The 13,736-nt window shown below is 39.5% G+C and overlaps 2 protein-coding genes across 18 annotated transcripts in view; one reads left to right on the top strand and one right to left on the bottom strand.

The window, feature by feature from the left end:
* LOC120891906 (uncharacterized) overlaps positions 1-5,300 on the bottom strand; it is a 211,730-nt gene extending 206,430 nt beyond the window's left edge. For 14 of the 16 annotated variants that reach the window (XR_013435148.1, XR_013435139.1, XR_013435138.1 and 11 more), the window contains exon 1: positions 5,162-5,296. The gene's annotated coding sequence lies outside the window, so the exon portion shown is untranslated. Of the gene's footprint in view, positions 1-5,161 lie in introns of all 16 variants that reach the window. The other 2 variants (XM_078040146.1, XM_078040147.1) reach the window with 2 other exon arrangements.
* Positions 5,210-13,736, top strand: part of Gnai1 (G protein subunit alpha i1) — an 82,904-nt gene continuing 74,377 nt past the window's right edge. The window contains exon 1 of one of the 2 annotated variants that reach the window (XM_005340665.5): positions 5,210-5,341. In XM_005340665.5, coding sequence (XP_005340722.1) covers positions 5,224-5,341 — 118 coding nt within the window. In that variant the 5' untranslated portion in view covers positions 5,210-5,223. Of the gene's footprint in view, positions 5,342-5,417; positions 5,488-13,736 lie in introns of those variants that run through there. The other variant, XM_078040141.1, reaches the window with a different exon arrangement.

The following is a 13,736-nucleotide window of genomic DNA, read 5'->3' as shown; positions in this document are numbered from 1 at the left end:
TGGTTGATATGACAACCTCATACAAATTCAGAATTATTGGAACTTTGTTTTGATGATCTAATTCAATACATTCATGTTTATAGATAGGAATATAGCAATTAGAGGTTAAAGGACTTCAAAAGACAGATACAGAGTTAAAGACAGAATTCTGAATTGCTATAAGCGTACCTGATTTCTGGTCTAGAGTTTCTTCCCTATACCACAACCACCATTTCCTTTTCTTTATGTTTGTTCATAGTGATCTTCTCTTGATGCATTGAAAACGACATTTTTTTTTAAACTTCTCCCACCTTTACTTATGAGGCCGTGTTGCCCTCTCTGCCTCCTGGCCCCATCAACAGTGACTTCAAGACTTATCTGCTTCAGTAGAAAATTAAATCTCTCCAGCCTATTCCCTAGATATTTCTGAGTCCTCCAATGTGGTATCATGTTTACAAGTGCTCATGAACTAGTCTATTGGTTGGTGTCACTGCCTAGTATTTTCCATTTCCCCCTCTTTTACAGTTCTTTTTAGTGGTAGCCACTGTCTATGAAGCTACTTGAGGGAGACTTGAGTATTGCTGATGGTGTAGGGTCCATCAGCAGAATGCAAATGTCCATACTCAGTGTTGTCTTTAGATGTTTTCCTTCAGTTCATCAATGCTTGGATGCCTGAGTGGTTATATGTTACATGCAGGGTCAATGGCTACACATGATTTCTCTGCCAATGTGATATATAACCTGAGTACTCAAAGAATGCTGTTTGTTTTGCAAGTCCCTCCATGGGTTTTGGCTTTTCAAGCTTTGCCTAGAATCTCATAATATCTCTAATGAAAATGCTTTGAGTTTGGGGCCTTATATCATTCTACAGAAGGTTATAGATGCCATGATGCTCCCTCTATCTTTCTAAATATGCCTAGCTTGTGCCAAAACATTTTTCTCCTTTAGAAAGCAAAAAATGTCAATGCAGTAATGAAGAGGTATGAACATACTACATTGGTTAGCAGCTTAACTAGCCAAAGATATGCAATGCCCTTCTGATCTTGCCTCCCCTCCACCTACCAGGTCATATCCTCTTTCCAATGTTCCTCTTTATTCTCATGCTAATCCATCAAAAGATCAAACCAAGATATCTCAAACTATCCTTTCCCACTTCTGCGTGTTTATCTGAGGATAGTATGAGTAGGGAAAACACTTGAGGCCAGAGGAGTTTACAAGTAGTACAATCTCAGCCTCTGACACCAGTCTCTTTTGATGTCTGAATAATACAGAATCTCATAGTTGGGAGTCATCCTAAGAGTTCACCCAGCTCTAGATTGTGTCCAATATGAGAGTTTTACATCTCAGTCAAATGTTTTTGAGATTGCCTATTTCACATGGGCACATACACTAGTCTATTGGTTGGTATCACTGCCTAGAAATTGTGTAACATTTTTCCTCACATCAAGATAAAATTTTGCTTGTCATAACTTTCCTTTAGTACTTCTAAGTCTATGTATGACCTTGAAGCAGGACAGAAAGTGTCTTTCCTCTGACTTGTGACATCTCTTCAGTCATTTGGAAATAACTGTCAAATCACTTGTATCTTCTTGTTCCTTCAATAAATATCCCCAGTTTCTCCAATTATTCCTTATGACACAGTTTGAGTTACTTAAAGCCTGATGCTTTCAGCTGAACGTGTTCCAATTTGTCTCTTAACATATGTCTAACTCTCTTAACATATGATGCTCAGTATTATTCAGCAATAAAAAGAAATGAAGTAATGAGACCTGCTCAACATGAATAAACCTTAAACATTTTATGTTGAGTGAAAAAAGTCAATTACAAAAGACTACATCCATATTATCCCTTTTATATAAAATGTCTAGAATATGCAAATACAGAGGCAGAATTTAAATTGGTAGTGTCTAGGACTAGCAGAATGGAAGGATGGGGAATGATGGGGATGGATGCAGGGATTCATTTGGGGGTGATGAAAATGTTCTACAATTTGGTAGTGGCTCCACAACTGTGAATATACTAAAGCCATTGAACTGTATGCTTTAAATGGGTAAGTTCTATGGTATGTGATTTATGTTTCAATAAAGAGGTTATGATGTTCAGAAGGGAAAACACTATTCTGAAGTAGAATGCTTTAACCTCTGCAATTTAAATTTCTCTCTTTCACTCTCTATAAAATAGATGAGTTATTAATGTCTGCTCCACCTCCTTGAAAAGGTTGTTGAATCATATTTCACAACCTCATAACTATGTAAGTTATTAGTCTGAATGACTCTCTTACCACCCCATGTTTGGATTACTAATACCATGCACTTGTTGGTAACTCATTTGTTTTACACATATGGTAAGAGGGTTTTTATTTTTTCTTAAACATTTATTACCCAACTCAGGAGAATGTATGGGACACTTAGTATTCACTGTGTCAAGTCCAACTCTTCACCTTAAGATGTAAAGCTCTCTTTCAATATTGCCCCATATATCTTATCATTCATCATAGCCAAACTACCTTTAAATTGTTAAATAATCACTATTTTTTTGTGTACTTTGTCATTCCTCTGAAACAAAAATTCACTATTCTGGACTGAATGTGTATGTCTCCCCCAGATTCATATGTTGAAGTCCTAAACCCCAATGTGATAGTAGTTGGAGGGAGAACCTTGGATAGGTGATTTAGTTTAGTGGTCCTGATAGTGGAGCATCTATGACAAGATTAGTGACCCTATAAGTAAAGGAATAGAGAGCAAACATGGCTTTTCTCTCCCTTTCCCTTCTTTCCCTCTCTCTCACACCTCCCCAACTTCTTCCTTTCCACCATGTGAGGACACAGAAAGAAGGCAGTCATCTGCAAGCCAGGAAGAGGGGTTTCACAAGAGATCTCAATCAGTTGACACCTTAATCTTTGGCTTACTGGCCTCCAGAAACACGAGACATTATTCCCATCCAGTCTATGGTATTTTGTTTTGGCAGATGGTATTGACTAATATATTCTCCTTCAAACTCACCTCTAATATCCTGTTATCACTTCCTTCAATATTTCTTTTTCAAACATTTTTCTCCTGGAATTTCCTTCCATACTGATTATTTTATTACTTTGATTCCTCTTAGAAGTTTTGTTTCACATAAGATTAATTTGCAGTTCTTAATTGTCTATGTACTACATATAAGCTACTCAACTACTTGACAAGCTTTTCAAATTGATAGAGATAATGTGTATAATTTCATTACAACTTCATTTCTCCAAAACACAAGTTCTGTAGTGGTTTCTACCAGTACTCAGTCATAATTGATTCCTCTTTGGCTAAAACTGTTGATCCTACACTCCATCTGGCCTGAAGCTTATAGGAAAGACAGTAACAGATCAGCCCAAATGACTAATACGAAAATACTGTGTTGAAAGTTGATTTCATTAAATTTAATTTCAGAGTTCCTGATGGACATGTAATGTGCCAGGAATTATAATGAGGGTAGAAGGTGATTAGGTACCATTGAAGATTGCTCCTTTTTGTTGTTATATTACAAAAGGCCATAGGAAAATTTAGGCAGGTTTTGAAATCATATCGCAGGTCTGACTTCGGGGAAAACAGGAAAGGGCAGGTCCCATATAGAAGGAATTGACAATTCAACTCGCTCTGATGGTTTGGAGCACAAGCATGGCCAGTGGGGTGTAGAGCAGAACTAGCTTACAGGCCTGGTCTGAATGACCCAACCTAAAGGTATTCTGCCCTCTACCCGTGCCATCAATTCAATCTCAATTTCTTAGAAAAAACTCAAGCCCGGTTTTCTCAAATGATTTTTAGAAAATAAGACTTCTGAATGGAAACCTAAAAGCAATAAAAAAAAATTTAATACATCAAGGGAGACATCTTTCTTTGACACTAGTTTCATCTTTCCATCAGTCAACGTATTTTTCCTGTGGTGTTTGTAAGGAAAACCTTAGAACAACAGGCATTGAGAAATGAGACGGTAAATCTATCCTCATCCATTTGGTGTTGGGTGGATGAATGCATCATCCCTGCCTGCCGGAGTTGGAAGGAGGAAACAATGTCGCACAACTCCTCATTTTATGTGCAAGGAAGCCATTGCTTCCAAAAAAGAATGGCATGCCCATTGGCACAGGAGTTAGGAACATGGTCATAAATACTGGTTCAAAACTTGGCATGGGAGCTTACATGTGCCCTAGAGGAGATCTGCTACCGCTGTGGAGCAGACTTGTTTGTGTGGGTGTGTTTTATTGCTCTTGTCATTTTTAAATATACTCTTTGATTTTTGGTCTCACATTTTCTAAGGTTATGAAGAAATCCTTAAAATTACAATCTGTTTATGAAAAGGAAGGCGACAAAGGAAGGAAAAAGGGAAAGAAAGAAAAATGGAAGGAAGTTGACCTTGGTGCCCACTACCACCACATCTCCTGACTTCTGTTTCCCACTGTCCCCACCTCTGGTCCCACCGCGGCTCCATTTGCAGCTCCCAGTCTTTCCCGCCGCCCTGAACGCCGGCCGACACCGTTTTACATTTTAAAACCCTTGTTTGTTTGCGGGCGCTGGGCTTGCTCAAACGCCCAGGACAGGCTTTTCTGGGCTTCCAACTTTGGCATCTCTCCCATCCCCATCGGTAGAGGGACAGGTACGCACACATTCCTTGGTATCAGTAAACCTGGAGAAATTACCCCATTCCCGCCGCGGGCGCAGGGTTAGGGAGCGCCTAGGGCCTGAGGCCACAGCCCCTAGGGCAATTCCTCGCTCTCTGGCACTTCCAGGGGGCGCGCGGGGGCGCGGGGCCCTCGCGGGGTGCGCGGCCCCGTGGTCGGCGGCCACGCGGGCGCGCGGCCCTTCGGAGGGGGCGCTGTCCGAGGGCACGTGCGCGGGAGCGCGCTCTGGGAGTGGTCGCGGGGTGGCGGGAGAGGCGGGCAGGGGCGGGGCCGCGGCGGCGCGCGGACGCGGAGCTCGCCTGAGCTTTGCGAGGCTGCGGCTCGGCCACCGGCTGGAGGGCGGTAGCCTCTGAAGCCAGAGCCTTCAAACCTGGGTCTCCCGGCGCTGAGCGGCGCCAAAAGCGGAGCCGAGCCGGGGAACCAGGCGCCCAGGGCTGTTTGCTCGTTTGCGGAAAGCGTTTCTCTGGACTCCGTTTAGGACGTAGTGGGGGTGGTGTGGCCGGCGTTGGGAGGTATTGGAAAGAGAGCTTTCACCTGTGTTCCGAGGCAGCAACCGGGCGCGGAGGGAGCGGCGGCAGGCTCTCGCTCTAGGCACCATGGGCTGTACGCTGAGCGCCGAGGACAAGGCGGCGGTGGAGCGGAGTAAGATGATCGACCGGAACCTCCGCGAGGATGGCGAGAAGGCGGCGCGCGAGGTCAAGCTGCTGCTGCTCGGTGAGGCTGGCCGAAGGGCTAGGTGCCGGGGCGGGCGAATGAGCGAGTGGGCTGGGCGCGGGGGGGGGCCGCTGTGGGCCCCTCGGCGTCGGGAAACCGGAGGGAACGCGTGACAGCAGGCGAGGGCGCGTCTGGCAGCGCCCGAGGTTGGTTCGGAGTGCGAATGTGGCCCTTGCGGTGCGGAACCGAGGCGGGTCCCCTCCTAGGTCCCCTTCCGCCCTCCTGCCAGGCTCTGAGATCTCCCCGCGGTAGGGCAGGCATTGCTGTGTGCTCGGTGCTTTAGTGACCCCACTGGAAGCCCAGCTGCATTTTGAGGCGGCAGATCCCGTGTAAACCCTTTTCTTTGAAGTTTAGCTGAGCCTTACAAATGTGAAGGGGTATTCATGTCAAGAAAATAAAAGACACCTCCACCCCCCCTTTCCCGGAAAACCTTTCATCCAGAGGGTGGTTTCTCGTTGGTGGTTTTTCTCACACCAGGAGTGCCGCTTTTGGTGAAGTCAGTGCACCTTTCCTGGGGCCTCTGTAGGGTTGAAATGTGTCTTTACTGTCAACTTCCCATGGCGACTCAGTGAGTGTTAAAAAGCACCGATTATGTTTACCCTGCGTAAGGAAATAAGCTATGCTGGATATTTGATTTTTATCACTGTGGGGGTAGGGAAACCACCAAAGTTGGGTTGCGTTTGCTCCAGTAGTAGGTAAGGAAGATACTTCAGTGGTGGAACCGCTGTGAAAGGTGCAGAGGGGTCACCGGAACAACAGGATTTTCTCTACTGCCATGGTTTCTGATGAATGAGGTTTGCCAGGTGCACGCCAGGCTTTGATTTGTTCTTAGCCCTGTTCTCTTGCTGAAGTGCGACGTGGAGATCTTTTTCCAATTGTTTGAAGGGGAAGAGAATAATAAGAGTAACCCAGGGACACTTGACTGAGGGAAACATTGTGATAATATTCACAGTTTAAGATCTTTAAATCTCTGAGTTAGGGGTTCCTTTTGTTTGGTTTCTTCCCACACTCGAAGTATTAGATAGATGAAAGACTTCTTAAAATCTTCATTTGCACTTTCAGCTTGTATTTTTTTATATAAGTTATAATAAAAGAGAAATATTATTGCCTAAATCCGTTTTCAGTAAGCTCCAGTTTTATTGGTTTAATGACTGCAGGAAAAAATGGTGGGCTTTTTTTTTTCTTTCTCCATTACTAGTAGGCTTAGAAGCAAACTTGGCATGACTAAAAGTAATAATGATCTGAGTCATTTTGCAAGCAAACTGTGAAATAACTTTGCATTTTAAAGACCTGGTGGCTTTTTCACCCTCCGCAGCCTCCAGCATAAATCTTTCTTTGTAAATACTGTTAACCTAAGTTTTTAATTAATAAGATATATTGTATTTTGACGATGCCAGTGAATTTTCAGAGTATTGGCTATAGAAGACACAGCTTGATAATGGAACCATGTAAATGCTCCTCTTGTAAAGTGAATCGTTCTAGACAGAAATGAAATGAAAGGATTTAAAAGTTCTTTTTCTGCTTTTCTGCTCTGATACATTATATCTATTTATTTCTGTGTGACTTTTAGTTGGAACCAACCATCCATCATGTTTAAACCAATTGAAAAATGGGTCTTTGGGTGGCGGTGGTTTAGTCCTTTAATTGACTGTTAGACATGGGCTAGGATAAAGGTCCAAGAAGTAGGTTGTTGCTTGAACAGTATTCAGGAGAGATCAGTGTTTCTTAACCTAGTACTGTTGGCATTTTGAATTTGACAATTCTTTGTGGTCAGGTTATCTTGTGCACTGTAAGGATGTTTAACAGCATCATTAGCCACCACCCATTAGATGCCAACAGCTGCCCCCCATACCATACTGTGACCCTTAAAAATGTTGTCATATGTCTCCTGGGGAAAAATGTAACCTTCATTGAGAACTACCTTTCTAGATTAACATATATAGTTTAATACAGTGTAGACCCTAAAGCTGAATTGCTACAGTCATCTATGGTGATTTATGAGGAAATTGAAGGAGAGTCCTGATTTTCAGAAGAAATTATAGAATTTTTATTTCTTCTTACCAGTGACATTAGAAAGATTTCAAAAAGATTTTTTTTTAATTAGGTAACTGATTTCCTTCATTTGTCTAATCTAGCTTGGGCTTTTGCATTTCCCTACATCTCTTCTTTCTATAGGAATGCAGTTACTTCCCTTTCTTGTTGGTCTAACACTCTCATCTGTCTTACCCCACTCCACTCTACCCTTTGCCCAGACTTCCAACACCCTATAAACAGAATGCTGGCTTACTTATTTCATAAATCTTAATTCTTGGAAGGCTTGAAAACATTTTCCCCCCTAATTTGACTTTAGGAGTGAATTGCGACCTTTGGTTCATTTTTGGATGTTTAAAGGCTATGTGTAAGCAGCTCAATGGAATCATTCCATTTAAAACATAGCAATTGAATCAACTAGAAATGTAAAATGGATTCTAGGTAATCTATAACAATGTCAGAGTACCTTTAACATGGTATATTAATAGTTCATTATGTTGTATTTTTTGCTAGAGAATATATGGTCTTTAGATATTGGGACTGAAAGATTAAAGAATAAGATTTGCACATTATTAGTAAAGATTTGGTGCTGGGATGTCTAATATATATAATTTATATCAGAGGCATTTCACTATCCTAATTAAGCGCAGTAAATTAGGGCTTGAAAAATAGAGGACCTTGTCTAATCATTGACCTAAAGGAAATTAGGTCATGGTTTGGGTGATTTAAGGCTTTCAGGTCTAATTTTCAGGTTTTACAGTGTTATAATCCTAAACAGAGAAAAATTAATGAAAGAAATAAAAAGAAAAGTTTCTTTCCATTATATATGGTTACTTGTTAGCAAAGGAAAATATTTTTATTGTTGTATCTTTGAGGATGTAACTTATCATCTTTTTAAGGTCAGTATCATTAATCTTCAAATGCTTTTCAGTAAGACTATGGTGTACTACTGATTTTATAAAATTACAGTTTTCATGAATTAGCTTATTCCTAAATCACAATATCACTTCAAATGTGTGTACTTCATTATACTAGTCCTTTTCTTGACTCTATATATCTCCACACCCAGACCAGCAAACAAAAATCTATACCTTCATCTTCTTCTCTAGCTTAGTTAATATCCCAGGGTTGGGCAAAAATAAAAGAGAAGTTGCAGCTCTTCTGTTTCCTGCATATTTTTCCATTGCTACCACAAACCAGCTATTTGGGATGCTACGTCATTAATCTTTTCACTCTCTTTGAACTTGCCCTGTGACTTCCCTAGTTGAGAAATTATGGCATTGCAGGACTTATTTCATTGCTTTAGCTTTTTCCTTCCAATTGGCTGAGGATCTTAAGTAGCGCAAACCTATTTCCTTGAACAAATGGATCTGGTATTTAAACATGGGTTGTGTGCTTCTCTCTGCCTGGTTTACCTTGAATTAGTAGATACTTTTGATAGAAGCCACAGGTGGTATAAAATTTTGTGCTGAGATTCGAGGTTTTTCTGCATCTTCTGTTTTTCATTCTCAAATTCATAGTTCAGGTTCTCTCCTTCTGACAGCCTAATTCCAGTAGGCTCTCCTGCTTCTAGTCTTTCCTTTTAGCCTGTTCTTCTGGTATCATAATACTAGCTTGATCAAAAACTTTCTTTTAGACCTGGCTTTCCTGAGTCTTACACTGTTTTCCTCAGGGTGCTCTCCTCCAAGCAGGAGCAGTTAACATATGTTAAAGCTATTTTGGTCTTGGTTCCTAGCGGTTGAGACTTAGGCCCTGCTTGTTTCACTATTACTGTGAGCACTTTAGCAGCAGAATCTTCATCTTTGTGTTCTTAGCAACGCTTCTACTTTGTCATGTGTAAAATGTGCTCTAAATGATGTAAAATTATCTTTCTGCTTTCTGGAATATAAACCACATACTCTGCCATTTTCAGTATTTATCGGAATAAATAACTACTCAAACAGTGTTAAAAAAAAAAAAAAAGAAAAGTAAAGAAAGAAAGAAAAAGGGAATAGAAGAACATGTATGATGACCAAAGTTAACGCATGGTATTTAAAAGCAAATAGAAACAAAATAAATATAAAAGCAAGCAATTTGGTTTAGTATTTTATTTTCCATATGTAATAGTTTTTCATAGTCATATTCTTTGACAAAAAATAGACAAAATCTCTATTGATGGAGAATCTGCTATGTCTGTTGAAGCTGTGATGTTTTTCCTTAATTTTTTTTTGGGGGGGGGAGTGAAGGTACATCTCATTTTCTAGCATTTATTTTGGCCTCTTTTATAAAGAATTTATCAAGGATAGCAAACATAATGCCTACCTTTTAGGATTTAGTGGAAAATAGTAGGAAATATAATTGCTTACAGGATTTAGTAGATGTTATTTAAACATGAAAAAGATTGCTATAATTTTTTAAACCAAAATGAACTATCCAGCCACAATTCTTATTTTGTTACACACTTCTCATTGCCCTGGAAAAACTTAAGATAGAGCAAATTCATGTAAAGGGATTTGAGTGTATTGGCCGCATTTCTAGGTCACGTATTTCTTAATCACATGTCCTGGCCTGCATTTTACTCAGTGTGTGACTACCCAGAGTATGACATTGGTGAAGTTCAGATCCCAGATGGCATTTGAGCCTGTGAACTAAAGTTAACAGTACCTAATCTTAGGCTGTTTTCTGGTATAATTTATTAAACGATAATTAAAAACCCTAAGATAAATAGCAAACTAATTTTAAAATGAATATTTATTACTATATGCTTAGCAACTTCTGAAAAAAATATTATTATATAGTTAGAGGTTAGAAATCCACAGAAGGTATGCACAGGGCTAAAAATCAGGGCTTTTCTTCTGCACTTTCTAGGAGACTCCCTTTCCCTTCCCCAGGCTCTGTCAAGGGGCTGCCTGCTTTCATTGGCTCATGGTGCCTTTCCCCATCTTCAGAGGCAACTGTGGTTGGTGGTTTTCCTTCTTTGGCTTCCCTCTCCTGCCTTCTGCTTTCATTTATGAGAACCCTTGCAGGATAACAGCCCCACATCAAAATTCTTAATCAAATTATACCTGTAGTATTCTTTTTACCATGTAAGGTAACATATTCACAGGTTTCAGGGATTGGGGGATATGTCTCTCTGGGGTCTATTATAGTGCCTACCATAGTTCACCATCTGGATCCTAAAGATTCAAGTCCATTTTTCATGAAAAATGCATTCACCACCTTCCAACATCTGCAAAAGCTTTAACTCATTATAGAACCTACTCAAATTCCAAAGCTCCGGATCTAACTCAGGGATGGGTGCAGTTTGGGGTCTAATCAGTACTAGGATAAATCCTTTTAATCTGTGAACTGGTGAAACTATAAAACAAGTTATCCCAGATTATAATGGTGGGACAGGCGCAGGTTATCAATTACAGACATTGTCATTTCAAAAGGGAGAAAATGGAAAGGAAAAAAGAATTATCTATCTCAAGTACAGCCAAAACTACATTAGGTATCAAGAGCTGGGAATAGACCTCTGTGACTCGACTGCGCCTTTGTCACCCTGGACTCTGCCCTTGGGTGCTTGTCTTTCTAAAGAAGAGTGGGATGTGTACTCAGCTGGTAGTCTGTCAGCCTAGTACTTACTCATAGCAGTTTGATGGTCTTACAGCATTTCATTTTGTAGTCTCATACTTTTTTTTTTCCCATCTTAATGTAACCAGCAAGGAAAAACCACATCTTTAATACCTAACTTGGAAATGTCTTCATTTCAGTATCTGGGTTCATGGGTCATAAGGTTTGATTTCACATAATAGCAGGACACAATTTATCTAAGCTTTCTGCATCTGAATAACAAGTGTTCCCTTACTTCTGGTTTCTAGTAAGATGTCCTTCCTTTCTCACCAGCAGCACATTTAAAGCCTATGTTTCTTTTCCACAGTCTTTCATTGTAATTTAGGTATTTTCTAGGATGAAATAAATTTCCTCCATCATGCTTCTCACTTCTTTCTGAGCCCTCACGAGGAGAGGCATTAATATCAGGTCTCTCCTAACAGTTATGGAAACAGCCAAGGCCTTTTCTATCATGTTCCTTAATATTCTTTCAGCCTTTACCTATTTCCCAAATCCAAAGCCATTTCAACATTTTTAAATGTTTGTTACAGCAGTGCCCCCTCTCCCAGGTATCTTTATTGATATCACATGAATTATACTTTAGGGAAAGCATAATGATTATAATTTTATATTCTCTAATCCTTCATACTTTATGTAACTATGGTAACCCTAAAATCACCAGTTTCTGGCATTTAATATTGAACCCCTGGTATTTTACTCAAGTCATAATGTAAAAGAGAAAGGCTTTTGTTTGTCTCCGCTTCAGTGAAATTTTTCTTGATCATCCAGCCAAAATTACTCTTCCTCGCCCTTCCTGCTTACACCATACTAAAATCATTCTGTGCATTTACTTGTTCTAATCGTTTGTCTCTATGGCATCAGCTCCCTTAGAATATGAATCCTGTAGAACTTGTTTATCATCTGATGGAATGGCATATAGTATCCATTTCATAAATAAATGTTGGTTGAATGAATGAATACCATAGTGAACACTAATTTTGTCCTTCAGAAGTAGAGAATTGATTTTTTTTGTACTTTGAGTAATTAAGTGAATTTTGCCACAACATATGCACTTTAAAAAAAAATCTTGGTTGTTAGAGTAACTAAAGCCTATATTATTCCTAACATTCGTTCAAAAATTAAGTTAATCAACATGACAAATTATTGCATGATCAGAAAACAATTGTGATTCAGCTAATTGAAAGTAGGATTTTCATATGTGCCATTTGAGTACTTTGTTTTCTTCAGTATTATTTCATTGCTGCTTCACATTTGAACACTTTCTTAAAATGCCCAATTCTATGTGGCATGTGCTATGTTCTCACAGCTGTGTGTATTACACAGGATGGTGTGATTATTGGTAACCTTGGCTTTCAGGAGCCAGCAGGGTGCTCATCCCCAGTGTGTTTTATGTCTTGCCAGCCTTTATGTGGTGGAAATCCTTGGCTGCATTTGTAAAGTGTGTTCTGTGCTTTGGGGAGGTCCAGGTATGCCGTAGGCTTACCAGATCATTAAGAGAATGTGCAGTATACTTAGGGAAGTAAATCAGATGCATGAAAATGATTCATCATAATGGCAAATGGGGAGGTAATAAAATGATAATAGACGCTAAGAGAGATGAGATTCAGTATTGGGTACCTCAGTGTTGGTCCTGTGGGGCAGGGGTAGAAGTGGACATAGAAAGACTCTCAGGAATTATTGTGGTTCTAAATCTGTCAGTTTCCTTCATGTATTTCTGAGCTACTTCTTTAATTCTAATTGACTTTAAACTCTATGTTGTATAGAAATACAATTTAGAAGAGACCCTGCTGTTAGTGAATGGTGAATTTAGTTTTCTTCTATTCTTTCTACATAAGGAAATTTATCCCCCAAGGTTTATTCAGTTCTGTAGGGAGACTCTCCCGATAGGGATAAAGCAGTTGACCTAGAACTCTAGTGGTAAAATGTTTTTTCTTAGGACCTTGGACAGGTTATCCAAATTATTTAAGCTTCAGTTTTCTTTTCTGTAAGTGCTGGATAATAAACGTATCTACCTCACAGGGCCAGGGACAGAGTAAGCTAATGTACTGACGTACTGAGACTAGAATGTGGCACATAAGTACTTAATAAATATAAGCTGTTATTATAAATATTTTAGAGACTTTGAGATCAGCCCTCCCTGCAGTTTGATCCATTTTTTTGTCATAGACGTTAATCCTTTTGTTGGCTTTTCTTAGCAAGGGTGTGTGTATAGCATAGACTTCAAGAAGTACAAAATCAATTTTAATTACTAGTTTCTGATCCCACCCTAGATTACTTGTGGAATTGGAATTTCTGGTAACAGGCTCCTTATTAGGACTAGACCATGTAAATATCTGTACTATGTTAAGAATTATATACAGAGTGAATTTTAAGCAATCAGAAAACTATACAAATCATTTGAAAGTAATTTTCTCTGTATTTTATTACTCATTGTTGGAATAAATTCAGTGATTTCTTCTGAACTTTTCATTTGCACTTTCTTGCAAATAAAAGCTATTAGTTTTTAAAATATGAAACATTATTTGAGTTACTTAAAAAGAATGTGCCTTTTCTCAGGCTTAAGATTTTAAAATCTCACAAAATTTAAAATCTTACTGAAGCTTTCCATATTGTTGGCTCAGGAGATGCCTAACAAAACTCTAGTTACCATGATTATACTTTTAAGAGAAGTGTCTCTTGAAAAGCGGTACCAACCTTGACTTAGAAACACTGAGGCATTAAATCCATGATAGTGTTTGTACCTTTTAATAAAATTTAAAAGCAGTCCCTT

Source organism: Ictidomys tridecemlineatus, chromosome 2, assembly GCF_052094955.1.
Source record: "Ictidomys tridecemlineatus isolate mIctTri1 chromosome 2, mIctTri1.hap1, whole genome shotgun sequence".
Lineage (NCBI taxonomy): Eukaryota > Metazoa > Chordata > Mammalia > Rodentia > Sciuridae > Ictidomys > Ictidomys tridecemlineatus.
This window is presented reverse-complemented; position numbering and strand designations above follow the sequence as displayed.